This window comes from Mobula hypostoma, chromosome 6, assembly GCF_963921235.1.
Source record: "Mobula hypostoma chromosome 6, sMobHyp1.1, whole genome shotgun sequence".
In the NCBI taxonomy this organism is placed as follows: Eukaryota; Metazoa; Chordata; class Chondrichthyes; order Myliobatiformes; family Myliobatidae; genus Mobula; species Mobula hypostoma.
In genome coordinates this window covers 105,516,325-105,543,221 of record NC_086102.1, presented here as the reverse complement: position 1 = coordinate 105,543,221, position 26,897 = coordinate 105,516,325, and the positions used below count along the sequence as shown (strand labels likewise).

Genomic DNA, 26,897 nt, shown 5'->3' with positions numbered 1-26,897 from the left:
AGGAGCGTGGTCGACTAAAGTCCCAAGTACAGCTTTGTCCGTTGATATACCTCTGCAGTTTAAGAGTCCTTCACTGCATGTATGGCTGATGGGTCACTGGGAACCACATGCTCTACACAATACTCTGTGTTGACATTCCCTCCTTTCACTGCTATCTGATCACACGGTTGTTCTTCTACAGAACATGTCTCTTGCTTCTTGATGGCTGCTACCTTTTTGTTTCTGGGACCAGTTCCATTAGTCTTTGGAGCTTTTCTACCATACCCTGGATTTGTCCTGTGGCTTTACCTAGCAATTGGGCTTTGGTTATAGAAAATGCATTTAGCTAATCCTTTTCTCTGCCATATTCTAGTGTCTGCCACATATACCTCAGGTGGCAAGTTATTCTGGGATGTCTTTTTTTGATACTGGCACTTTATGAGAGATCATGTTGAGGTTGTAGACTGGAGTTTACCTTTTCTTTAAAGTTAACATGGTTTGTGTGAGGAATTATATGCAGAATTAAAAGGGCTAAAACCTAACGGACTTATTGGCAGCTTGACAAGTCGTGCTGTGAGAATAATATATGAATAAATATGTGTTTCTTCCATGAGATGCTTCTCGATTTACCCTTATCAAATTATATGATAACAATGTATATCAGCAGCTCCAAACAGTATTCTGGGCTCAATTGACTGCAGATTTTCTCAAGCTTGGTGAGCAGAGACTCTGTGTTGCCAACTGAGAATGCAAACTTGCTAATAAACAGTATGTACTTTTAAGTAAACTGTGTTTGACAGTTATTCCCTGGGTCTGAACGAGATCGACATGTGCAAGGGGTGAACAGTGAAGGCCTCCCATTTTCCAGAATGTCTGTTTTAATGTTGTGCACAGTAGGCCAGTGGATGTTCCCTAAACATATACCATCAACAAGGACCCATCCTAAGCCCAGCTTCTGTCCAAAGGGTGAATTACCAGGACTGTTGATATGCTTCCTGACCTTATGTGCTGTGAGGATATCTCTCCCAAGCAAAAGTAGGATTTGGGCTTTATCATCTAGAGTTGGGATCTTTTTGGCAAGACACTTGAGGTGGGGGTGATAGAGAGGAGCCTGAGGAACATGCACAAAATGCTGGAGGAACTCAGCAGGCCAGGCAGCATCTATGGAAAAGAGCAGTCGACGTTTTGGGCTGAGACATGGACTGTACTCTTTTCCATATATGCTGTCTGGCTTGCTGAGTTCCTCCAGCATTTTTTGTGTGTTACTTGTATTTCCAGCATCTGCAGATATTCTCCTGTTTGTGAGAAGCCTGAGGAGTCAGTTTTCTTTGTGGTTGTCTGGAATGTCATTACATGCAATTAGTGTAATGCAATGCCACCATTCCATCCTTCAATCTGATAACCCGTTACTCTTCTGCCTGATCTCTCCATTACACCATCACAGGTCTTCAAGATGTAGGATGATGAGTTGCTATGGATGCCAACAGATCAAAGACATTTGACTGGGCTAAGGATCTGTTGCGCTGGTCATCAATCATTGCGTACATCTTGAAAGCATTTTCTCGTTGCCCTTTAAGATATACTTTAACTAAGCATACTGTTGAACAGGATTTTGTGGCTAGACTGCTGTAATAAACCTCTGTGCATAAAGCATTCACAGACGGCAAAGTTTCTTATTCTTCCTTCCCGCTATTTCTGAAGTACAATCTAAAATCTTGGATGCCCAAGGAGAGGGAGGAGGATGTAGGGCTGTAACATGATCTTATGACTTAGAGTTCAAGGGTACCAAACAACACAACAACATTGACAGTTGTCATGTCTCCCACTATTGGAAACTGAAGAAGAAAAGTCTTCATTCTGTGACCCAACAAAGGAGTTCTACGCAGCATTGGTGGACCAGTTGCCAGTAACAAATTCTGAAATACAAAGAGAAACAAGGAATGGCCTGACATTGTCAAAAGTCTTTGCAAGGATGGCCAGTTCAGGGTAATCCTATGTCTCCAGAGTTCTCAGTGAGACAAGACTAACTGTCAGTATGTCAAAGAATGCTGATGAGTGGATCTCATGTTGAGGTTCTCTCTAAACTGCACACCAAAGTGTTAGAAAATCTGCATGAAGGACACCTGGGTACAGTCAAGGTGTCAAGATGAAGTCTCTCTGGGAATATGTAGACAGATTGAAGACTTGACCAAAAGCTGTTCAGGGTGCCAAAAGATTCAAAGTGGACCACCACAGGCACAATTGTACCTGTGGGAGTGTCCTTTGTCACCATGGGAAATATATATTGACTTTGCTGGGCCATTCATGGGCTCCATATTTCTGAAAACTGTGGATGCTCATTTGAAGTGGCCAGAGGTCATACCAATGAAGTCAACCACTTCAGAAAAGGGTCTGATGATTATCTTTGCCAGGAATGGCTTACCTGAACAAATTGTGAGTGACAACGGACCTCAATACACATCAGAAGAGTTCAGACTATTCATGAAGAAAAATGGCATCAGATATTTCAAGTCAGCTCCTCACTACCCAGCAATGAATGGGTTTGCTGAAAGGTTTATCCAAACCTTCAAGAAGTCCATTAAAGCTATGGACAAGGAAGACAGTTTTCTACAGCACAAAGTGGACTATTTCCTTTTTGTATATTGGGACTCTGTTTGTGTGAGGCCAAATGAAACACCTGCAATGCTGTTCATGAGCAGGAATCTCAGATCTCGCATAGACCTCCTGAAACCAGATCTATGGAGGGAAGTGCAAAATGACAGTTCAGCCAGTTACCAAGTGAATCAGCAAGGAGCTTCAAGATTGGACATGAAGTCCTGGTGTGTGGTTACCAAGAAAACAAATGGACACCCAGTAGGATCGCTCCAAGAACTGGACCATTGAGGTACACAGTGAATGTTGGAGATCATACGTGGAGATGTCATGTGGCCCAGCTACTGGATGCTCAATTGGAGAACACACCTGAGTCGACTGCATCCAACAAAATGGACACATTACAGCCACCAAACTTCTCTCTCAGTAATGGTCATGTCACTAACAGTAATGTGACACTGGCAACCAAGAACGTTGTATTTGACAAGACGCTGCCAACCTGATGCCACTCCACAGACCCAGAGGCACTGTACTGAAAGAAACAGAGTGAAGACTGAATCTTTAGTATAGTGAAGTTAGTTATGGATCATTATTGTGAAAGCATGTTTATTTGAATATGGTTTGTGAAAGGGAAATTGAATGTTTGGGTACATATACAGTTTTGTGTTACATTAATCTAAAGAGGGAGGAAGTGTAATGTATGGATCTATTTCTTTTAGATCAATGACTCTGCTTAGCACTACGTAAGGACTGATAACTTACCTATGCTCGTTGATTTGTTGTCTACGCATGTGTATTGATCTCCTCTCTCTCTGTCTCGCTGCAATGTGAATTATTTAATTGATATGTAGTTGCACAGATACAACATGAAGCATGACGGCAGATGAAATCAGTGAAGAAAGAAAAGGGAAGATATGTGACTCTATTCTCCTCTTTATACTTTGAACCTTAAGAAATCCAGTTCTCTTGCAAAGAATGTGTCAGTTTTTCAACAATAGAACGAATGCCGTGGCCAGTGTCTAAATAAGCTAAAGCAGGCAGATAACCACTTTCCTTTTGCTGAAAGCAGCTCCATTAACAGATCCCAAGTTCTCTTAACTCCTAAGTTATCCTTATTTGAAATCTTTGGAAAGACGTCCAACTTCTTCAAAGTGTACTTTCTATTACCACTGGCGCTTCATAACATTCATTGAGCTTGCTCCAGATCATTCTTAAAGCTGCAGCTGGATTGGCTATATGAACTGCTCTAAAGTGCCTAACATAGTTTGAAGATTCCATACAAAGCCATTTTGACAGCAGGTCCAATTCCTCACCAGTAGTAAGATCCATGTCTTTGATTGTGTTATTAAAAGACAACTTCCATACTCTATAACTTTCTGGATGGTTGCCAAACTGTGATAGGCCGATGCTCATGGCTCTTTGCTTGCCAGATACTTTGCCATATTCATCATGACTGTGGGGTCTGGATGGCCTACCAGTAAACTACCTTTGTACTGAGGTATGTTAAACCTTGGCTGCCAATGTGGATCATTACTCACAAATTTTGGCATTGAATTCTCTTTTTTAGTAGTAGGGGAATGCCTTGTTTGGTGTTGGACAGGTCAGTAAGAGTTGTGTAACTAATGTGAAGGATTAAGTATTTCTGAGCTTTGCTGCAAGCAACTTACTGGGGAGGTGACCACTGCTGGCTGATTGCCCTGTATTACTACCAGGTGGCTTTTCTACTGTACAGCTCCTCACCCTCTTGCTCTGCTGCTGCCTCTAATATCACTGCCTGGGTGATAGTAGCTGCAGCCTCTTTTTGAAGATGCAGGGAACTCCAAATTAGCCTCTAGCCAAACTTTGTCTGCAAATGCAGTACATGGTTGTGCGGTCTCTGCCTTCGCTCTGGCTCCTGCTGCTGCAGTGCCAACTAACGATCTGATGATTGCAATGAACTGTAGTTAACCTGTCTGGTGAGCTTTGTCTTTTCTGTGATGTTGTGTATTTTACATACCTCTCATCCATAATGCTTGTTATTCACTATCATCGACTGTTTGTAGGCTGTTTGGCCAGATGCGTTATCTTTTTTTGTTGTATTACTCTCCTTTTGTGTGAATTAGGAAGTACACAATTCAGCAGTAAGCCAAACTCCAGTCAAATGAACATGGGAATCAGGATATAGCCTTCAAGCTCTGGGCAGCATGCACACATACAATTGAGTAAGAGTAAAACTGAGAATGAACCAGAAAAACACTATAAGTACTTAATGGAAAAACCTTATGATGATTAAGTCACACATTCATAAGGAACTTGGAATGTATGAAGCTACACTTACATGTAAAATGTCCAAAATTATACACAGCGTGAATAAGCAATGTTTTACAATATTTGAAAAGATTAATATCATGTAAACGTTCATTAAATTACCAAGGCTGGTTGCTGACTATTCTAGTCATTGGGAATAAACTTTCACATAATATTAACACAAAATATTGCTTAGATAGCATTCTCCTTTATGAATTAAACAAAACTTACAGACAATGATTTGCAGTGATGCAAACAAAAGAAAGGTAACACAGGATTGTGTAAATATGGCTGTTTTCCTCACATGGTTCAACTGAATTTCAAATTTAAATGCGGCAGTGTCACCAGAATTAAAATCAACAGCACAATCAGAATAAAAGTCGGCAGGGCCATATTTCAAAGTAAAAGTCTGAACAGAGAGTATTCTAACTGGCTGCATCACCATCTGGTATGGAGGGGCCACTGCACAAGATTCCAAAAAGCAGTGGAAAATTGTAAACTCAGCCAGCTCCTTCATGGGCACGTGCCTCCCCAGCACTGAGGACTCCCAGAAGGCGAAGCCTCAAAAAGACGGCATCCATCATTAAGTACCCCATCACCTAGCACGTGCCCTCTTCTCATTGCTACCATCACGGAGGAGGTACAGGAGCCCAAAGGCACACACTCAACATTTCATGAATGGCTTCTTCTTCTCTGCCATCAGATTTCTGAGGACAATGAACCCTTTCATACCAGCTCCCTGTTTTTTTTTCTAATTTGCACACTTTTTTGCACTACTTACTTAACTTAATTTTAATATGTATTTCTTATTGTAATTTATAGTTTATTGTAACTTATATTATGTGTTGCAATGCACTGCTGTAGCAAAACAACAAATTTCATGATTTCTGCCAGTGATATTAAGGACCTGATTCTGTTTCTGATTCAGATTCTGCAAAGAAAGGAGGAGATAGCCAGTATAATAGGGTGAAGGGGAAGGAGTAGAGCAAGGGCCTGAGTGTCCATTTCTCTTCACAGATGCTGCCTAACCCATTCAGGTCCTCCAGCTTCTTTTGTGTTGCTCCAGGTTCCAGCATCTGCAGTTTCTTGTGCCTCCTTTAGAATCTCAAAATACTTCAATGCCATTTAAATACTTCCTGGAATTTGATTACTTGTGTGATACACTAAACATAACAACCATTTGCACACAGAAAGATCCCAGAGCACTGAAATGATTAGATAGTCCATTTGAGTGGTACAGGTGAAGGATAATTATTGGCCAGAACATTGAGGAAGATAGTCCTCTGTTTCTTTGAAAAAATACTGTGAATTTTTAACATACAAACAAAAGATCAAATGGAGTATTTATTTGGCTTCCCATGTGATAAATGGTATCTCTGACAGTATGGCATTCCCTCAGTGCTGTAGTTCTATGTGGATGCATTACAGTTTGGTATGTCAACTGCTCTGCACAAGATTACAAGAAACTGCAGAGAGTTGCGGACATAGCTCAGCGCGTCATGGAAATCAGATTTCCCTCTTCTTGTTTCCTCAGTAAAGTAGACAGCATAATCAAAGACCCCAGCCACCCTGGGCATTCTCTTCTCTCCCCTCTCACAATGGGTATTGGAAAACCTGAAAGAACGTCCAACCGGGCTCATAGTTAGCTTCTGTCCTATTGTTATCAGGCACTTGAACAGACCTCTTGTATGACAAGAAGGACACTTGATCTTGCAATCTACCTAATTTATTGTTTACATGCACAGCATTGTCTCTGATGGGACCTGATCACTCATGTTGGTTCAGGGCAAGTAGTGTGTGTACACCAACAAGATGTTTGTGTTTGGATTGAGATTAACATTTTAAGATTAGCTTTATTTGTCACATGTACATTAACACCTACAGTGAAATGTGTCATATGTGTCAAATCAAATCAGTGATGATAGTGTTAGGCAAGTCTTGCCACGCTTCTGGGGCCAACATAGCATGCCCATAACTCACTAATCCTAACCTGTATATCTTTGAAATGTGGTAGGAAACCAGAGCACCCAGAGGAAACTCATGGGGTTATGGGGAGAATGTACAACCTCCTTACAGACAATGGCGGTAATCAAATCTGGATCGTAGAGCTGGTGCTGTAAAGCATTGGACTAACTGCTACGGTACCATGTTGCCCAGGCTTAGTCCTGCTGGTCAAGCTCCAGCACAGAATCTCATCCAGGAGAAGATATTCTTGCTTAGTGTCCCAAGCCCAACATTCTTACTGTTGTGGCAATGGTTGGGTCATACATGGAAAAATTGACATCTACTTTGGATGGGATTCAGAGCGGTTGGGTCAGGCCCGGAACAAGCCACAGTTTGTATTACATATCTTACGATAACACACACATTGAAATCAGCTTCTGAAATGAGTTAATTCCCTGTTTAACTTAGAATGAATGTATTCTCCCAGGAATTTATTCCTATGTTTACCGTAAGGACTTTATATGTTCTCCTCATGACCCCTTGATTTTCTCTACATTCCAAAGACGTATGGGTTAAGGTTAGTAAATTGTGAGCACGTTATGCTGGCACTGGAAGCGTAGTGTCACAGCGGACTGCTCCTCGCACATTCTCGGACTGTGTTGGTTGTTGATGCAACAACAATGCATTTCACTGTATGTTTCGATGTTTTGATCTACATGCAGCAAATAAAGTTAATCATAAATGCAAAAGATTCTCCTTTTGCTGGAAACCCAGAGCAACACACACAAAACTCTGGAGGAACTCAGCAAGTCTGGCAGCATTTATGGAGAGGAATCAACAGTCCACAAAATGCTGGAGCAACTGATGAAGTCCAGATGAACGGTCTAGGTCTGATATGTAAGTTGTTTATTCCTCTCCATAGCTGCTGTCTGATCTGCTGAATTTGTCTAGCATTTTGTGTGTGTTGCTCTGGATTTAGAGCATCTGCAGAATCCCTTGTGTTTAAGGCTATGTATTCTGCAGCAGACAGAATTGTCCCTAATTTTGCAATGGTTTGTATGCTTATTGAGAAGTGTCAAAGATGCTGATGTATAGGTATTTCGATAAACGTGCATTCATATTGCACTTTCAGGACGTAGAATGTCTCAATTAATATAAAAGGTGTTGGAGGAAATCGCCATAGATGCTGCCCGACTTGCTGAATTCCTCCAGAATTTTGTATGTGTTGCTCTAAATAAAGTTTATCTTGAGTTGAGAATCCATCTCCCACACAACCCTAGTGATGATTGACTGTTGTTATATCTCAAAATCCCTTCGATGTCAGATGCTGATACAGGTGAGGAGGAGAAGACCTTATGTAGTGTGACGGCAAATGGTGTGTATCCAATGATATTCATCTCAGATGCTCGGTGCCTGGGGAGCATCAGTGGCATCAGTAAACAGCAGCTTTGGCGACTCTTCTCACTTGAACTGCTCAACAAGTACCTTCAGCGGGATCCTACTGAGGGCGAGCTCTTGTACAGGGTGCCAACCAGACACAGGTGAGGAAACATGTCCAGGATACTTGAAGTAATGCAAGAACTGATCAAGGACACTAAAGTTCATGTTCTCCTTACTTACTTACTTACCTGTTTGTTTGTTTATTTATTTATTTATTTATGCATGTTTGTACTTGCACGGATTGTCTTCTTTCGCACATTGGTTGCTTGTCAGTCTTTGTGTAGTTTTTCATTGATTCTATTGTATTTCTTTGTTCTACCATGAATGCCTGCAAGAAAATGAATCTAAGAGTTGTATATAGTCACATATACGCACTTTGATAATAAATTTACTTTGAACTTTGAAAACTGAGGAAGGCTTGAAAGCAGTCCTAGAAGGCACATTAAATCATTTGGGATTATCATGCTGCTGTAGACAGCTTGGGGACATCTTTACCTACTTATAGAGCACTTCAGCACTGAACTAGGCCCTTTGGCCCATCTAGTCCATGCTGACTTGATCTGCTGCCTCGTCCCATCTCCCTGCACCCAGACTATATCCCTCCAACTACATCCCCCATCCATGTACCTATCCAAACTTCTCTTAAGTGTTCCAATTGAACCTGCATATACCATTTATACTGGCAGCTCGTTCCACACTCTCATCACCCTTAGATTCTCCTTAAGTATTTCACCTTTCACCTAATCCTATGACCTCCAGTTTGTTTTTAATTTTAAAGATACAGCATGTTTACAGACCCTTTGTTCCCTATGAGCTCGCCTCCCCCTCTCCCAATTACACCAATGTAAGCAATTAACCTATCAACTAGTACATCTTTCGAAATTGGGAAGAGACTGGAGCACCTGGAGGAAACCCACATTGTCAGTTATACTAATCACTACACTACCGTGCCGACCAAAGTGATGGGATAAAGCCTGCAGGCATTCGCCCTATCTATATCCCTCATAATTTTTATACATTTCTGTAAGACCTTCCCTCATTCTCCTATGCTCTAGGGAATACCCTGGTCTTTGTGTGGCTCCACACCCACCAATGAGATCGATTCTTAAATTGACTCTAAAAGAATTGCCTGGTGGCTAAAAAGGTTCATATAGAGATGGCCTTGCCAGGACCTTCCACATCAATTAAAGAAAGATGAAGCTTAAAAGATTAATTTTGGTTTTTTATTTATCATTTATTTATTTGAGGTATTGCATGGAAGTGCTGCTCAGCTATTCCCCTGATTGATTTTAGCCTAATCATGGGACAATTTACAATAACCAATTAACCTACCAAACAGTATGTCTTTGGACTGTGGTAGGGAATTGGAGCACCGGGAGAAAACACACACGGTCAAGGGGAGAACGTACAAGCTCCTTACAGGAGCTGAAAAAGTGAAATGCATCATTTTGCTTCAGCGACCAAAACCGGAACACCTTGAGGAAACCCAGGGTCACAGGGAGAACGTACACGCTCCTTACAGACAGCAGTGGAAATTGAACCCCGATCAGTGATTGCTGGTGCTATAAAGTTATTGCTCCAACTGCTACTTGCAAAGTATGTTAGTATTTATTGGGAATAGAAGGAAGGTATACTAGAAAGGAACAAGAGATGAAGGCATTTAGTCATATGGAGAAACAGGAGAGATTGAAAAAGTTAGGTTGATTATCATTAGAGAATGTTAAGGAGAGATTTAATAGGGAGATTTTGATAGGAAGATGAGGCAGCTGATTCCGGTAGACAGGAGTTAGAAGATCAGTGTTGCTTCGTTAAAGGTCATTAAAAAGCCACGGTGGGAGAAGAGAGGAATTTTATTTATACACTGAGTGGTTACAAGCTGCAAGTAACACACACACAATGCTGGTGGAACTCAGCAGGTCAGACAGCATCTATGGCAAGGAATGAACAGTTGATAATGCAGTTCGTGACCCTTCATCAGAACTGGAAAGGAAGGGGAAAGAAGCCCGAATAAGATGTTGAGGGGAGGGGAAGGAGTACAAGCTGGAAGTTGATAGGTGAAGCTAGTTGAGGGGGTAGATGAATGTGTGGGGAGGGGAGATGAATTGAGAAGCTGAGAGGTAAAGGGCTGAAGAAGGAGGAATCTGATAGAATCACAATCCAAACTAGAATCAGGTTTAATATCACTGACATATGTCATGAAATTGGTTGTTTTGAAGCAACAAAGGTTCGAAGGTTAATTTATTATCAAAGTGTACTACACCGAAATTCTTCTTCTCTGGGTAGCCAAGAAACCAAGAAAGAAATGAAAAGAAAGGCCACACAATTATCAACCTCCAAGTTACCCCTCCCCGCACAAAAAAAAGCAAACAAAAATGTAACAGGCACATCAACTCCCAAATTCGCTCCCCCCTACACAAAAAAAAGAAAGATCAGGCGAAAAATGGTGAAAAAGTCTATAGTACAAGTCCGCCCACATCCAAAATGCAGAAAGCCCGGGCAACATTCTTCTGATACAGTGGCAGGTTCTCCCCTGTACGGTAGCGTAGCAGAGCGATTCTCAGCGATCAAAAGGCTGACAGTCAGTGCTCACCCTCCGCAGTTGCCTCGATGTTTCTATCTCCCTCATTGCTTTAATTGGCAAAATGGAGCTGAACATGGGCTCACACCCCACAGCCATCCCGCAGCCTGCCTGCCTTGAGGTTCTGGCAAGCTGCCTCTGCTTCTGGAATCCTCTTGGAGGCTGCAGGGCACTGGAACACCCAAACAATCTCCAAACAGCAGGTTACAGACTCCAACAGTTCCAGAATCATATTCAAGGTGAAAAACAAATGTAAAAGACATAAAAGAAGTTAAATAAATGGTTTCATGATCTATCCAGAAGATGTCAACTGAAGGAGCGTTGTATGCAGGTGCCATTTTGACCAGCAATTATTGCAATACCTACAAATATAAATTCCAATAGAAATATATATATATAAACAAATTAAATAAGTAATACACAAAGTGAACAAAAAAGAAAAACAAATAGTGAGGTAGTGTTCATTGTCGAATCAGAATTCTGATGGCGGAGGGGGTGGAAGCTGTTCCTGAAACATTGAGTGTGTGTCTTCAGGCTTCCGTTCCTCCTCCTTGATAGTAGCAATGAGACAAGAGTATATCCCGGGTGATGGAGGTCCTTAATGATAGATGCCACCTTTTTGAGGGGAGATTTGATAGAGGTATACAAAATTATAAGGGGTATAATAAGTGTAAATGCAAGCTGGCTTTTTCCACCAAGGTTGGCTGAGACTAGAACTAGAGTTCATTGCTTAAGAGTGAAAGGTGAATTGTTAAAGGGGAACATGAGGGGGGACTTCTTCACTCAAAGGGTGATGAGAATGCAGAATAAGTTGCCAGTGGAAGTGAAGGATGCATGTTCAATCTCAACATATAAGTGAAGCTTATATAAGTACATAGATTGAGTGAATGGAGGGCTATAGTCCAGATATGGGTAGATGAGATTAGGCAGAATAATAGTTCAGCATGGACTAGATGGGCCAAATGTCCTCTTTCTGTGCTGTAGTGCTCTATGACTCAATAATAAAGCAAAATGCAGAGGATTGGAGCTCAGTGATGAACTGTGGATGTCAGGGCTGTTTACAGTTGATTCCTTGTTTTAGCTGGACTGAGGAGCCTATTGGAATTACATATAGGTCTGACCAATTAACTATGGTGGATTTTGTTCACTGAAGTAAACCAGGTGGTTTCTACAACATTTGATAAATTTGCCTATATTGAAAGCATAAGAAAATCTGCATATGCTGGAAATCCAAAGCAACACACACAAAATGCTGGAGGAACTCAGCAGGCCAGGTGGCGACTATGGAAAAGAGTAAACAATCTATGTTTCAGGCCGATACCCTTCATCAGAACTTAAGAGGAAAGGGAGAAGTCCTTCCTTTCCTTTCTGATGAAGGGTCATGGCCTGAAACATCAACAGTTTACTCTTTTCCATAGATGCTGCATGGATTGCTGAGTTCCTCCAGCATTTTGTGTGTGTTGTCTACATTGAATTGTGTTTAACATCTGTCCAAGGTATTCATCCTTCCCAGTTTTCAGAATGCTATGATCATTCACATACCTAAATCAAATTTTTCATGCTCTTTAATTTGAGCTCAGTATTACCCTGATATCGTGATAATCCCTCGTCTTCTCTTTAATTCCAGATTAGTTTATGTTCTTGAATTGATGTTCCATTGGCTATTATGATGGAATTGAAACTCATGTTTGTGGATTGATGGAAAAAACCTTTGGGATACTAGCTCTGTAAATTAACTGTAGACAGTAAGACCTTAGGGCATTGGAACCGAGGCTCATCAAGTCCACTCTGCCATTCAGTTAGGTCTGATTTATTATCCTTCTCAACCCCATACCCCTGCCTTCTCCCCATAACCTTTGTCTCCCTTACTAATCAAGACTTCTGCTTTAAGTATACCTAATGACTTTTAAATGTCATTAAAACAATGCCCTAAATGGCTTCCTTTAATGATGTTGATTTTTTTTTAATATAAATTTGTCCGTATTGATTTGTGCTTCCCATCTATTCAACTTGTTCATCCTTCACAAGTTTCAGTATGCTGTGATCATTCACATACCTAAATAAATTTTCCCATACTCTTTAACTTGACGTCTGACCAGATCTCAGTATTGCCCTTGTATCTTTATAGACCTTCACAGCAAAATAAATAGTTTCTTTATTTTGGTCTTATTAACACCTTTAATCATCATGGCATTTCAGATGTTACAAGTTCAATGCACTCATGGCTACTTTATTAGGTACCTCTGTAAATAATGAAGTGACCACTGAATGTATTCTTGGTCTCCTATTGCCCATCCACTTCAAGGTTCAATGTGTTGTGTGTTCAGCAATGCTCTTCTGCACATGATTATTGTAACATGTGGTTATTTGTGTTAGGATCACCTTCCTGTCAGATTGAACCATTCTGGCCATTCTCCTATGACCTCTCTCTTTAACAAGGTGTTTTCCATCACAGAACTGCAACAAACTGGATGTTTTTCATTTCTCACACTATTTTCTGTAAACCTTGGGGACTGCTGAGTGTGAAAATCCCAGATGATCAGCAGTTTCTGAGATACTCAAACCAACCTGACTGGCACACCAACAATCATTCCATGGTCAATATCACTTAGATCATGAATAAACTCTTCTCGAGCTTCCAGCCAGGTACAGGTATTGATTACAACCAAGGTTTCAATGACAAACTCTGCCATCTTCATCATATAGAAAAACACACTAGATCCTTTTTCACTTAGATCATATTTCTTCTCCATTCTGATGTTTGATCTGAACAATAACAGAAGCACTTGATCATGTCTCTCTCTCTGTATCTTGTTTTACGGCGATTGGCATCCAGCTTAATGGTGCATTACCGCCACCCTCTGCTCCAGAATGTGCACTAGACATGCATTCTAAATCCCTTCACCCAATCGCGTGCGTGCACACACACACACCTACACTTCACCCTCCCATCTTTGACCATCCTAGTATCCTATTCCTGTTTATTCGTCATATTCTATAAAAAAGCCCTTATACCCCTTAAAAACGCTAAAAATACCTGGACTTGTGCTCTCTCACCCATGCCCAGCAACCCTTTTAATGTGAATTCCTGCATCCCCAACTCCCTTAATTTATTTCTCATCATCTCTCTCTGTATCCCATACTTCCTGCAACACAAAACTACATGTTCTACTGACTCCTCTTCCTGACATTCCTCACACAATCCTGTCTGGTGTTTCCCTATCATTTTCAATGTTTTGTTTAATGCACAATGCCCCAGCCTTAACCTAGTCCACACAATTTCCTCTCTTCTATTTCCATTACCTACCCTAGTAACTGCAACACTCTTTTGTATTTGATATAAATGCCTCCCTTTCCCATCTTTCTTGCCATATTCGGTTGACTTTTTCCCAGATTACACACTTAACCTCTGCTTTACTGATACTAATGTGCATTTCCACATTTTCTTTAACGTCCTCTTTGCCAACGCATCCACCCTCTCATTCCCCTTCACCCCTACATGTGCTGGAACCCATAGAAATTTTACCTGACCTCCCTGATTTGCAATTCTTGTAACTAACTGAAGGACTTCATAAAGTACATCTTGCCGACTGTTTGTGTGAAAAGACCTTAAACTTGCTAGAACTGAGGATGAATCTGAACATATCAATGCTTTGGCTTGTCTGGCTTTCTGCACCCATTGCAACGCAACCAACACTGCCAGCATCTCCACTGTAAACACCCCTAACTTATTAGATGTTCTTCTGCTGATTCCAATTTCTTTTGCTGGTATTACCACCCCAAACCCTATCACTCCTGTTTCAGGTTCCTTCGCACCATCCGTATAAATGTGAGTATAATCACTATACTTTTCCATCACATGATAGTTAAATGCATTTACCAAATCTGTTTTATATCTTTCTTTCCTTTTTACCTCTAACAAATGCCAGTCTATGTCAGGCCATACAAGCTTCCATGGAGCTACAACCAGATAAACTACTGAAGGACTTATCCTCAGATCAAATACTCCACATTCTTTCGCGATATCATTCCCTACCCGACTAAAGGTATCCCTCTGAAACCTCCCATTTTCCCAGCACTCCTGCAACACTCCTTTAGTAGGGTGAGAGTCATTGTGCCCTTGCAAGTTAGCCCAGTAGTTTGCCATCAGTTGCATCCTTCTTAGTTCCAAAGGCATTATTCCCATTTCTACCTGTAGGGCTGACACTGGTGACGTTTTAAAAGCCCCACTGCACACTCTCAAGGCCTGAGCCTGAATCACATCCAGTTTCTTTATAAGAGACCTAGCTGCTGATCCATATACTATATTTCCATAATCCAATACAGATCTTACTAAAGCCACATACATTTTCTTCAAAGCTGAACAACTTGCTCCCCATTCCCTACCAGTCAAACATCTCATCACATTTATTACTTTTTTACATTTCTCCTCAACTTTCCTGATATGGTCTGCCCATGTTAATCGTGAATCAAATATAACTCCCAGAAATTTAAGTGATGCAACCCTTTCTAATTCAACCCCATACATCCTTAACTTCTTCCCTACCTCAACCCTTTTCCTGGTAAAAAATACAATCTGAGTTTTATCTACTGAAAATCTACATCCCCAATCATAACCCCACTCCACCACTTCATCAATTGCTTCTTGTAGTTTCCTGATTATATGGTCCATGTTCCTGCCTCTTTTCCACAAGGCCCCATCATCCGCAAACAGTGACCTACCTATATCCACTGGTACCTTTGTGAAGACATCATTGATCATAATGATGAAAAGTAACGGGCTAATCACACTACCTTGAGGTGTGCCATTTTCCACTATGTACTGTTTTGATAATTCTGATCCAATCCAAACTTGAATTTTTCTACCAAAAAATCTTTAATCCAATTAAAAACTCTCCCACCAACCCCCATCTTGTGCAGTTTAATTAATAATCCTTCCTTCCACATATCATATCATAGGCTTTTTCAATGTCAAAGAACACTGCCACTACTGACTCTCTATTTGCCTGGGCCTTCCTTATTTCAGTCTCTAACATAATCACTGAGTCCATGGAATTCCTTCCCTTTCTAAAACCACTCTGATAACTTGCCAGCATTCCCCTTTTCTCAAGCTCATATGATAACCTTTCTGTTATCATCCTTTCCATTATCTTACATATACTTGATGTTAATGCAATTGGTCTGTAGCTAGTGGGTTTTGACAGATCCTTGCCAAGCTTCCTTATTGGAATTACTACTGCTTCTTTCCATGCACTTGGTAATCTTCCCTCCTCCCACACTCTGTTATAAAAATGCAGCAACTTCAAGAGCACTCCTTCTCCTAGATTTTTTAGCATCACAGAGCATATCAGATCTTTCCCTGGGGAGGTTGGTCTCGATCTCTTTATTGCTTTCACCATTTCTGCTAATGTCAATGGATCATCAATTATATCATCTGTTCCTTCCCTCCTGCTTAACACACCTGGGTGTTGGCTCATTATTCTTTCCCTTCTTCAGACATATTTTCTGAACTGTGTGTCAGTACAAATGACTTGGCCATGACCTCAGCCTTATCCCTACTAGAGACTACAGTTTCCTCCTCAGATATCATTACTGGATATTCCCATTCCCTTCTATCTCCTCCCATCCTCTTAATCATTCCCCATATCTCTCCCATAGGTGTTGTTCTTCCTACCTTGTCGCAAAAACTCCTCCAACGTGCCCTTTGAGCTTGACGTATAGTTCTTCTCACGACTGCCTGTGCTTTCTTATATTGAACCAAATGCTGCATATTATGGGTTCTTTTAACTAGCCTGAATGCTCTATTTCTGTTTTTTTACAGCCTGACAACATTCCTCTGTCCACCATGGTACCAGTTTTCTATTCATCCTATTTTTACTCCTAGGTATAGATCCTTCTGCTGCCATGATAATTGCTGAAGTCACCTGACTGTTTAATTCATCTACATTTCCAGAAATATCAATCTTTGTCAACCCTTCTTCACTCAACTTCTGGAACTTACCCCAATCAGCTTTTTCAAACACCCACTTTGGGGTTCCGCCACCTGATCTTACTTCAACTCTTTCACCCACTGAACACAAAACTGGGTAGTGATCACTGCCTACTGTTGAAGCAGTCCAAACTCCCCAGTTACTAATGCCAGCCAAGGTATTAGACACTAACATAATTTCTAACATTGACTCAGTTCCTGTTGTTATATCTATCCTTGTGCCACTACCATCATTCATACACACTAAATCCCTTTCTTCCATCAAATCTTCAATTACCTTTCCATTTGGATCTGTAATCTGATCCCCCCCATATTGTGCTATGAGCATTGAAATCTGCACACCACACTACTTTATGTCTGTTTTGTCCTTGTATCTTTAATAGGCTGTCCAAATCCAACCTTTTACATGGATTGTAGTAGTTAATTATAACCACTCCCTCCCCTCTCTCCCACACTTCCACCACTATGTATTCCTGGTCATCTTTTTCCAGTACCCTATATGGTATACCCTGCTTGAGTAACATAGCACAACCCCCTCCTCCCCCTAGATTTCTATCTTTCCTTATCATTGTATACCCATATACCACAAAGTCTAAAGTTGGTTTTAACCAAGTTTCCTGAATACACACTACATCCAGTTTTACAACCATTTCTTTAATAAAGTGCTTGAATTCCTGGCTATTGGCCAGTAAGCTCCTTGCATTCCATTGTAAAAGAATCACCATAATTAGTATTAACCAACACATGACACTTCCTGGCTTGACTGATTACAGAGGTTCTCCCTCACTTCCTCCCATGTCAGTCCTACTAACCCTAAATGGTTTACTGCTGCTTTTACCACCAGCTGAATTTTGTCACTTTTTGACTTTACCTCAGCCGTACTATTAATCACTCCTGCAATGAATGTTACTAGAGCCTTTTTGTCTACATAAATCCTGTCATTTGTTCTTTGTTGCATCTCTCATATCCCTATTGCTCCCTGTTCATTAGGAGCATTGTTCTCTTGACATTCTTACAGCTTCTGCATAAGTGATCTTTCTTTTCACTCTTATTTCTTGAATTTTAGTCTCCCATCTGACAACCTCACACCCACTATATGCAACATTATGAGCTCCTCCACAATTGCAGCATTTTGGTTGAACTCTTGTTCCGCACTTTCCATATTCATGATCACTCCCACATCTAGCACATCTCCTCTGCCTTTTACAGTTTTTAGCCACATGTCCAAACCTTTAACAATTATAGCACCTCAGTGGCTTTGGCACATACACCCTTACTGGGTAACTCATGAAACCCAGGAACACCTTCCTTGGCACTCTTTCTTCTTCAAATTCAATCAATACTGATTCACTTTCCTTTTTCACTCCCTCCTTTGTTGTTTTCAGTCTTTGAACATTCATTACTTTCCCTCCTTTGATATTCCTATTTATCTCCTCCATATTTATACTCATTGGTATCCCCATGATCACTCCCTTACAACCACTGTTTTGTGCTCCCACCCTCCCAGTGTATTCCACCTTGCATTTTCCTATCTCTTTTAGCTTGAGTGCTTTCTCAAGTTGTTCCTCATTTTCACATCTTACCAATAAGTTGCCATCATTAAGGACTTTTGCAAATACTATTTCCCCTACCTTATTTGTCAGTTGTTGTTAGCACAAACAGGTTAATTTTCTTCATATGTCCCCAAGCCTTCTCATTAAACCTAATTATGACAACACCTCCTCTCTGAGCTTGTTCATCTTCCTCACTTTCAGAGCTTTCTCCACTATCATTTCTTATTCTTTTATTCCCTTTGTCTTGGTTTTTATTCATCTGACCCCTCACTACCTCCTCATTCCCTTTATTTCTCCCTTCACAATAATCCACCTCTCCCTAGTTGCCTACCTCTGGTCCCAAGTCTCTATCCCTCTGCTTCTCCACTTTCTTTCCCTCAACCCCACCTCTTATCTTGTCCACCATTACCAGACCCACACAACCCCCCTCCCAGCAATTTCCATTCCTTCTCCACTCTCTTTCCCCCAACAGGTTCCAAACCACATTCACCAACACACCCTTGATCATGTCTGCATGCTTTTATGCATTTTATGCAAGTTGCTGCCACTTGATTGGCTGATTAGATGTCTGTATTAATGAGCAGGTGTACAGGTGGATCGAATAAAGTGGCCACTTGTGTTTATCTGACTTTCTCAAATAGGGGGCCAAATACTACAGGTGCAGGCTGTGTATGAGTTTATCTAGATGGCCTCTTTTTTAATGTTCTGTGTTCTGCTCAGATATAATTTGCATTGTATCTTCCATATTGACCCCAGGACTAGCCAATGACAGGACTGCAAACCCACCTGTAATTTGTGATGAAAGTCCCTGGAAAACATTTAGCATGAGCAGGAAAAGAACTTCAGATTTTAGTTCAACAGTTTTACATCTTCCATTTCTGCTGCTTGATTGACACTATATTAACAAATATCATTGTTAAAAGGACGCCTGCATTGTTAATTATAAGCATTAAATTACTTAGAATTTGATACCCAACAATTATTCAAAGTATTGATGAAGGGTATCAGATTGAAAAAGTGACTACCTCCATCTCCTGAAATACTCCCTGAACAGCTGAATACTTGCAGCAGATTATTTCTTGCAAAACATGCAAATATATCAAGTTCTAAAACATAACTTGGGGGTTGCGGGCAAGATGTCTCACACATTGGTTTATTATTGCTATTTGCACTGAGATACAGTGAAAACCTTTGTCTTGGATGCCTTCCATACAGATCATTTTGTTATAAAACTGAGGTAATGCATGGGAAATCAATAACAGAATACTCAGTAAAGTGTTATAGTTGCAGAGAAAGTTCAGTGCAGGCAGACAATAAGGTGCAAGGCACTGACAATATTCTGTAGATTGTGAGGTCAAGAGTCCATCTTATACTGGAGATATGTTCAATAGTCTTATAGCAGCAGGATAGAAGCGGCCCTTGAGCTTGGTGTTAAGTGTTTTCAGGTGTATGTATCTTCTGCTCATGTGAAAAATGAGAATCTCCAGGGTGGGAAGGGTCTTTAATTATGTTGATTGCTTTAGTAAGGCAATGAGAAGTGTAGAGAATGTCCATGGAGAGGGAGGGATGGGGCTGGTTTTCATGATGGGCTGAGGTATATCCACAATTCCTTGCAGTTTCTTAGGGTTCTGGTCAGAGCTGTAGCTGTAGCTGTACCAAACCATGATGCATCTGAATTTGTCATAACTGTGGACACAGCCGTAGGGTCTGGGCACTCATCCAGGCAGCTGAAAAAAAATGGCAATCATGCATGTGGGAACACACACATTCTAGTCAATTAGTGCTTCTTTATAATTGTACTTAACTCTGTAACTTTTGCTTCAGTCTTGTCAAGAATTGATTGAAGCACAGCAACAATAACACTGCCAACTTACCTTAATCCATGTTCTGGGAAAAAAGGTGATTTAAATAGACTCTATTTAAGGAGACGTGTTAGTTTAGCTCTAAGTTACTGCTTTCAAGCTGCAGTGATGGCACTTGTTTTTAGTGTGAGAGAGAGAGAGAGTTTAGTTAGTGGCCCTGTTAGGCTAGTGTTTGTTATGTTTCTTTTGTTCTGTACAGTACTTACTAAAACTCAATGAACTTTTCATTCTGGGTCTCTATCTCTCCCTCTGCATTTGGGCCATCACTGAACTCCGGTGAGAATTGGATGCTTTCTGTGGTGCATCAATAAAAATTGGTGAGGGTCAAAGGGGACATGACAGGTTGTGTCAAGCAAAGGTTAGCTTTATCTGTCACGTGTACATCGGAATATCTGTCAGCATAAATCTGAAAGCAGTTTCTCTTCATTTGCAACTTGCAGGGTATCTCTTTTTAGCTGAGCTTGCTGGTTAATTTGTCCATTAATCTTAGATTTTTGGACGTAGAATCCAACATACAATACTTTGTGTTTAACTTGCAGCACACGTCGATGTCCCCCTGTGTCAACCCCTGTGATGGTGGACTTCAACTTTGGAGCAGCACCTGCGTGCTCAGATCCTTCAATTGTCCTACTAGTGCTGGAGAATAAAGAGATCTTGCCTGTTGACTGGTAGGTTGCAAACATAGTAGGGAGTGAAATAAAATTGAACCTTGGTATTTAAATTTTCTTTTCCCCTTTATTCAATCCTGTTGACGGTCTCAACTCGAAATGTTGACAGCTCATTTCCCTCTATTGATGTTGCCTGCCCTGCAGAGTTCCTCCAGTGTTTTGTGTGTGTTTCTCCAGATTTCCAGCAAATGTCGTTTCTTGTTTCTACAGAACCAAGTCTGCACACTGCATAACTCCAAAGTAAAATGGGACCAAGGACTGGTTAATCTGGTTTTAAGCATGTTTACTTTAGGGAGGAATTTTAGACAGAATATTGTTTATTTTTTTATTTAGAAGTACAGTGTGGAACAGGTCTTTCTAGCCCACCTGGCTGTGACACCAAGCAAACCACCTATTTAACCCTAAAATAATCACATGACAATTTAAACAAAAAACACTCTACTAACTGTACTTCTTTGGATTGTGGGAGGAAACCCACACGCACACAGGAAACATGTGCAAACATTCTTACAGAGGATGCTGGAATTGAATTCCATCTCTGACGCCCCAAGCTGTAAGAGCGTCATGCTAATCACTACGCTAACATGGTACCCACAAATAGGAAACCCCTTTACTGTTCTCCAGCCGCTGCTGTATGGATTTCAGAAAGATGGCCGTGGATATTAACATGAGACTTAGAAACAGCAGTGGTTGGATTCTGGAACTACCTGCTGGATGAATCAGAATCAGAATTAGACCAAACTTGGAATCAAAGTTCAAAGTAAATTTATTATCAAAATATATGTATTATCACTGACATCTGATGTGAAATTTGTTGTTTTGTGGCAGCAGTACAGTGCAATACATAATAAAATTACTGTGTTACAATAAGAATGTTAAAAAAGAAATAAAAAGTCCAAAAAGAGAGTGAAATAATGAGGCAGCATTCATGGGCTGTTCAGAAATCTGACAGTGCAGGAGAAGGAGATGTTCCTGAATTGTTGAGTGTGTGTCAGCAGTCTTCTGTACTCCCGTCTTGATGGTAGTAATGAGAAGAGTCAAGTCCTGAGTTGTATGGTATTTAATGATGGATGCCACTATTTGAGGCATCATCTTTTGAGGATGCCATTGACAGTGGGAAGACTAGTGCCCTTGATGGAGCTGACTGAGTCTACAACTGTCTGCAGTTTTTCCTGTCCTGTGCATTGGCGCCTCTGTACCAATCAGTGACGCAACCGACTGTGAGTTCAGTGGGTTAAGTAGCATCTGTGGGGGCTGCAGGAGTGTAGGGAAGAACTTGTTAATGTCTCATGCCATCTTACCCCTCCACTATCAGTTCTGAAGCAGTGCTTCCCACACATATGAGACGTGTTCAGTTAACAGTCCCATTTCCCATGGCTGCACACATGTCCTGGGTTTGGAAGCCTGTGTCTGTGTGGGAGTGGATGGTGGGAGAGGAGATTGCTTTGCTGTTGATGTCTTGCTTTGTTCAGTGTTGTGTATTGCCTTTTTGTTCTGATGAACATTGTGCATATGCAATGTTGGCACCAGAATGTACGGTGATACTTGCAGGCTGCCCAAGAACATCCTGAGATGTGTTGGTTGTTCACACTAATGACACAATTCACTGTATATTTTGATATACACATAGGTAAATCAGAATCTGAACCTGAATGTGAAGGAGGACCTATACTCTTCCTACCCTTTAACTCTTAATATATTTACAAATCTTTTAGGATCCACCTTTATTTTCTCAGCAATATCCCATGGCCCTTTTTATCCTCCTAGCTTTTTTCATAAATGTATTCTTACAGTCCCTCAAGGGACTTGCTTGATCCCAGCTGCCTGTACCTGACATACGCTTCCCTTTTCCTGTCCAGATTTCCAATATTGCTCTTCAATCAATGTTCCTTAATCTTACCAGTCTTGTTTTTTGTTCTAACTGGAACATGGTGGCCCTGAACACTTTTTATGTTAGTTTAAAAAGCCACCCACTTGTCAGTCAACTCTTTACCTGCAAGCAGCCTCTCCAAGTCAATTTTTGCAGGTTATTTCTGATGCCATGTAAATTAGCCTTCCCTCAATGTAGGAATTTCACTGAAAGGCTATTCCTATGATTTTCATGACAGTCTTGAAGCTAATAGAATTATGATCACTGGTCCCAAAGTCCTCACCTTTGACATATCAACCACATACTCAGCCCCATTTCCCAAGAGGAAGTTAACAATAGCACAAAAATCCTTCAAATGCTGGAAACCTTGAACAACATACAAGATGCTGGAGGAACTCAGCAAGTCAGACAACATCTCTGGAGGGGAATATAGTCAAGACTCTTCATCAGGACCGGTAAAGAAGGCGTTTGAAGATGGGTGGAGGGGAGGAAGTACAAACTGGCAGGTGATAGGTGAGACCAGAATTTTGTGTGTGTTGTTCAACTATAACGCCTTTTTTAGTACAGCTATTCACATTAGAAAAGATTTTTTGATTGATCTTGGAGTGGTTAAGAGATTGGCATAGCATCGTGGGCCAAAGGGCCTGTACTGTGGTATCATGTTCTATGTTCTATGTACTAAGACTTTCCTTGATAGATTTAGCAAATAGTTAAATGGTTGTATCACTGTCTTGTATGGAGAGGACACTGCAGAGGATTGGCAAAAGCTGCAGATTGTAGTAATCCCCACCAGCTGTATCATGGGCATTAGCTTTTCCACCGTTGAAGACATCTTCAAAAGCCAAACCCTCAAAAAAAAAAGTGGCATACTTCATTTAGGGCCCCCACTGCCCAGGACATGACCTTTGCTCATTGCTACCATCAGAGAGAAAGAAAAGGATCCTGGAGACACACACACATCGTTTTAGGAACAGCTTCTTTCCCTTTGCCGTCAGATTTGCAAACGGACAATGAACCCATGAGCACTGCCTCACTATTTTTGTTCTCTTTTTGCAGTACTTATTTAAATTTTTGTACATGTTCCTTATTGTAAGTTATGGTATATTTTATGTATTGCATTGTTTTGCTGCTGCAAAACAACAGGTTTCACGACATTTGTCATGATAATAAACCAGATTCTGATTCTGAAACTCCACCCTCTCTAATCACTTAGTAATAAGGCAGTCCCAATCAATATTGGTGGTTAAAATCACCTACTTTTACAACATTATTAGATCGACACCTGTCTGTGATATATTTCCAAAAATATACTTCCCTAATTTCCACTATCTACTGAGTAAGTCTATACATGTAATCTCATCAAAGTGATTCCTTCTTTCCTATTTTTAAGTTTGACCGATATATCCTTGCTAGAGCTTCTCCCAGAGACAACCCTTCTGGGTTGTGCTATGATGTTCTCCCTAATCAAGTAGTGCAATTCTCCTTCCTTTCTTACATTCATATCTATGATACTGGCATCATTAGCCTAACCCAGACCACTGAGCTGTCAGTGCACACATCCCTTATGCAGTTTCCTTGGTGTTTTATTATAACAAGCTCTTAACACAAATTTCTGTGAACAGTTGCAGAACAACAACGGCCACTGGATTTCTGCAGGTTTCATTTGACCTGGCCTCTAGAAATTTGATTTTCCACAAATTTTCCCATACATTTTACATCATCTTTAAGGTGCTAATAATGAAAATACTAAAATGTTTTGTGGTATTCATTAATGACTGGATACATGTTATATTCCATTGGATTAATTATGGATAATGTCAGGGTGAATATTTGAAGAATTATAGCAGATGAACATAGAGCAATACAATGTGGGTAGCTATAGAATATAGACTTTCCTGAAAATTGTATTATGGGATTTACCAGGATGTTGCAGGACTTGGGAGCTTTTGTTACATAGTGAGCTTGTGTAGACTAAAACTTCATTTCCCAGAAGGAGCTTGAGGGATGACCTGATAGAGGTATATTAGATCATGAGTGGCACAGACAGGGTGAAAGCACATAGTCTTTTTCCCAGTGAGGGGATGCTAAGCACACGAGGAAATAGGTTTAAGATCAGAGGTGAAAGATTTCAAGTTCAAATCATTCAACCATACACATGAATACAGGCAAATGAAACAGTGGTACTTCTGGGCCAAGGTGAAAAACACAGCACCAACAGTCACACACAGCACAAGGCATGTATAACGCAAATCGTTACAATAGCAGAGAAACATACAGTCACAAAAATAATATAGCCTAAGTCCTTGAATTTCATGGCCTGAAGATTGATGGTGTATAGGATAATGTCCTGGAGTTATGTTTCTACAAGAACAAACTCACAGCAGTTCTCATCAAGCTATAATGCAGCCGCAAATGAACGCAATCCAGCTTGTCTTCCACAAAATAACACTGACAGGAGGGGCCAGCACAGACTCCAGTGTGCCCGCATGCCTCTGCTCTCTCCTACAGCGCCTCCAGAGTATCCTTGTGTGGGTGGCTACATCAGGCAATGCAGCAGGGTGGCTCCTGGTTCATGCAACAACTGAGGACACACTGCCTCCCTGATGTTGGTCTTGCCAATGAACCAGTGAACTGGACGCAGTTTTCTATATTATATTTAAAAGGGACATTAGGGGCAGCTTCTTCAAACAAAGGGTGGTGTGTATTTGGAAGGAGCTGCCAGAAATAGTGGTAGAAGTGACACATTAGCGACATTTAAAAGCCATCCAGATAAGTACATGGATAGGAGAGGCTTAAAGACTATGGGCCAAATTGGGCAGAGGCTCTAGCTCACTGGGCACTACAGTTGGAATGGATAAGTTGAGCTGTTTCTGTGGTTGTAAGTGACTCTAAACCAAGACCTTCTGACTGGGTGCCATCATACAACTAGAGCTAATAACATCCTCTCAATCTCTGAGAAAAATTATGCTTCCATTGTTATTTTGCTTTCAAAATAAGTTGCTTTCAAATTAGGATACTCATTACAAATTATCTCAGCTGGGTGCAGTCATTAGGAATGGGTGCATATTATTTAAGTTTCAGGAATAAATATCCTACATTATCTGAATCAAATGGGTTTCTACGTTTTCGGTACAGTATAAATTCTGGACGTCAGATTTCTGAACACCATGATCACTACCTTGCCACTCCTCCTTTGTACGATTTATTTATTTCTTGGTTTATTTTTGACTATGACTCTATATACCAAGCTTAAACTCTGAGGGACAATAATTTTTGTCTTTGATTGGCTGCTCCTAAGGGCCTTCCTATTTCCAGTGGACCAGCAGCTGGATCTGGAGTACTGGACGGAGACAGGAGAATTCAACCCCACTGAACTGCATGAGATGAGAATCGAGGACAATCGGCTTTTCACTGTGGAGCCAAAATCTGGCTGCCTCAATCCCGGGCAGCGAGAAACCATTCAACTTACCTACAGGCAAGTTTGCTTTTGAACCTAGAGATGGCCTGGAGCGCCTACATGTGAGTTTCAGTTTGCAGAGCACAATACAAATCTCATTCAAGATTGTTTAATGTTATTTCCAGTACACAAGTGTAAAGGGAACAAAACAATTGTTGCTCCTGATCTGATGCAGTGTCAAAAAAACACAATAAGATAAAGAACACAATAATAAATTAAGAAACACAATAAATATAAATAGCTTATATAAATTGATTGTATGCTCATAAAGTGACTCGAGGCACAGGAGTGTCTGTACATTAGATAATTTATTTATTTTATTTATTTAGAGATACAACACAGAATACGCCTTTTGAGCTGAGCCTTGTGACTTGACACTATCCTAATCATGGGTCAATTTACAATGACCTATTAACCTACTAGACGGTACATCTTCAGACTGTAGGAGAAAACCAGAGCACCTGGAGGAAGCCCATGTGGTCACAGATAGAAAATACAAACTCCTCACAGACAGTGCCGGAAATGAATTCCATACTCTAGTGCCCCTCGCTGTGCTAACCACTGTGCTACCTTGGCACTCAAGAAGATGACTGACAGGAAATAATAAAGTAGTGATGGTTGGGGATGTGGAGGGGTGGTTAGTGGGTGGAGGTGTTGATTAGCTTCACTGCTTGGGGGA

The 26,897-nt window shown here is 40.8% G+C and overlaps 1 protein-coding gene across 1 annotated transcript in view; it reads left to right on the top strand.

The window, feature by feature from the left end:
* Positions 1-26,897, top strand: part of cfap65 (cilia and flagella associated protein 65) — a 222,722-nt gene that overhangs the window by 131,704 nt on the left and 64,121 nt on the right. The window contains exons 19-21 of the mRNA XM_063049965.1: positions 8,126-8,342; positions 20,763-20,891; positions 26,060-26,236. Of these exons, the coding sequence (XP_062906035.1) occupies positions 8,126-8,342; positions 20,763-20,891; positions 26,060-26,236 (523 nt within the window). The remainder of the gene's footprint in view (positions 1-8,125; positions 8,343-20,762; positions 20,892-26,059; positions 26,237-26,897) is intronic.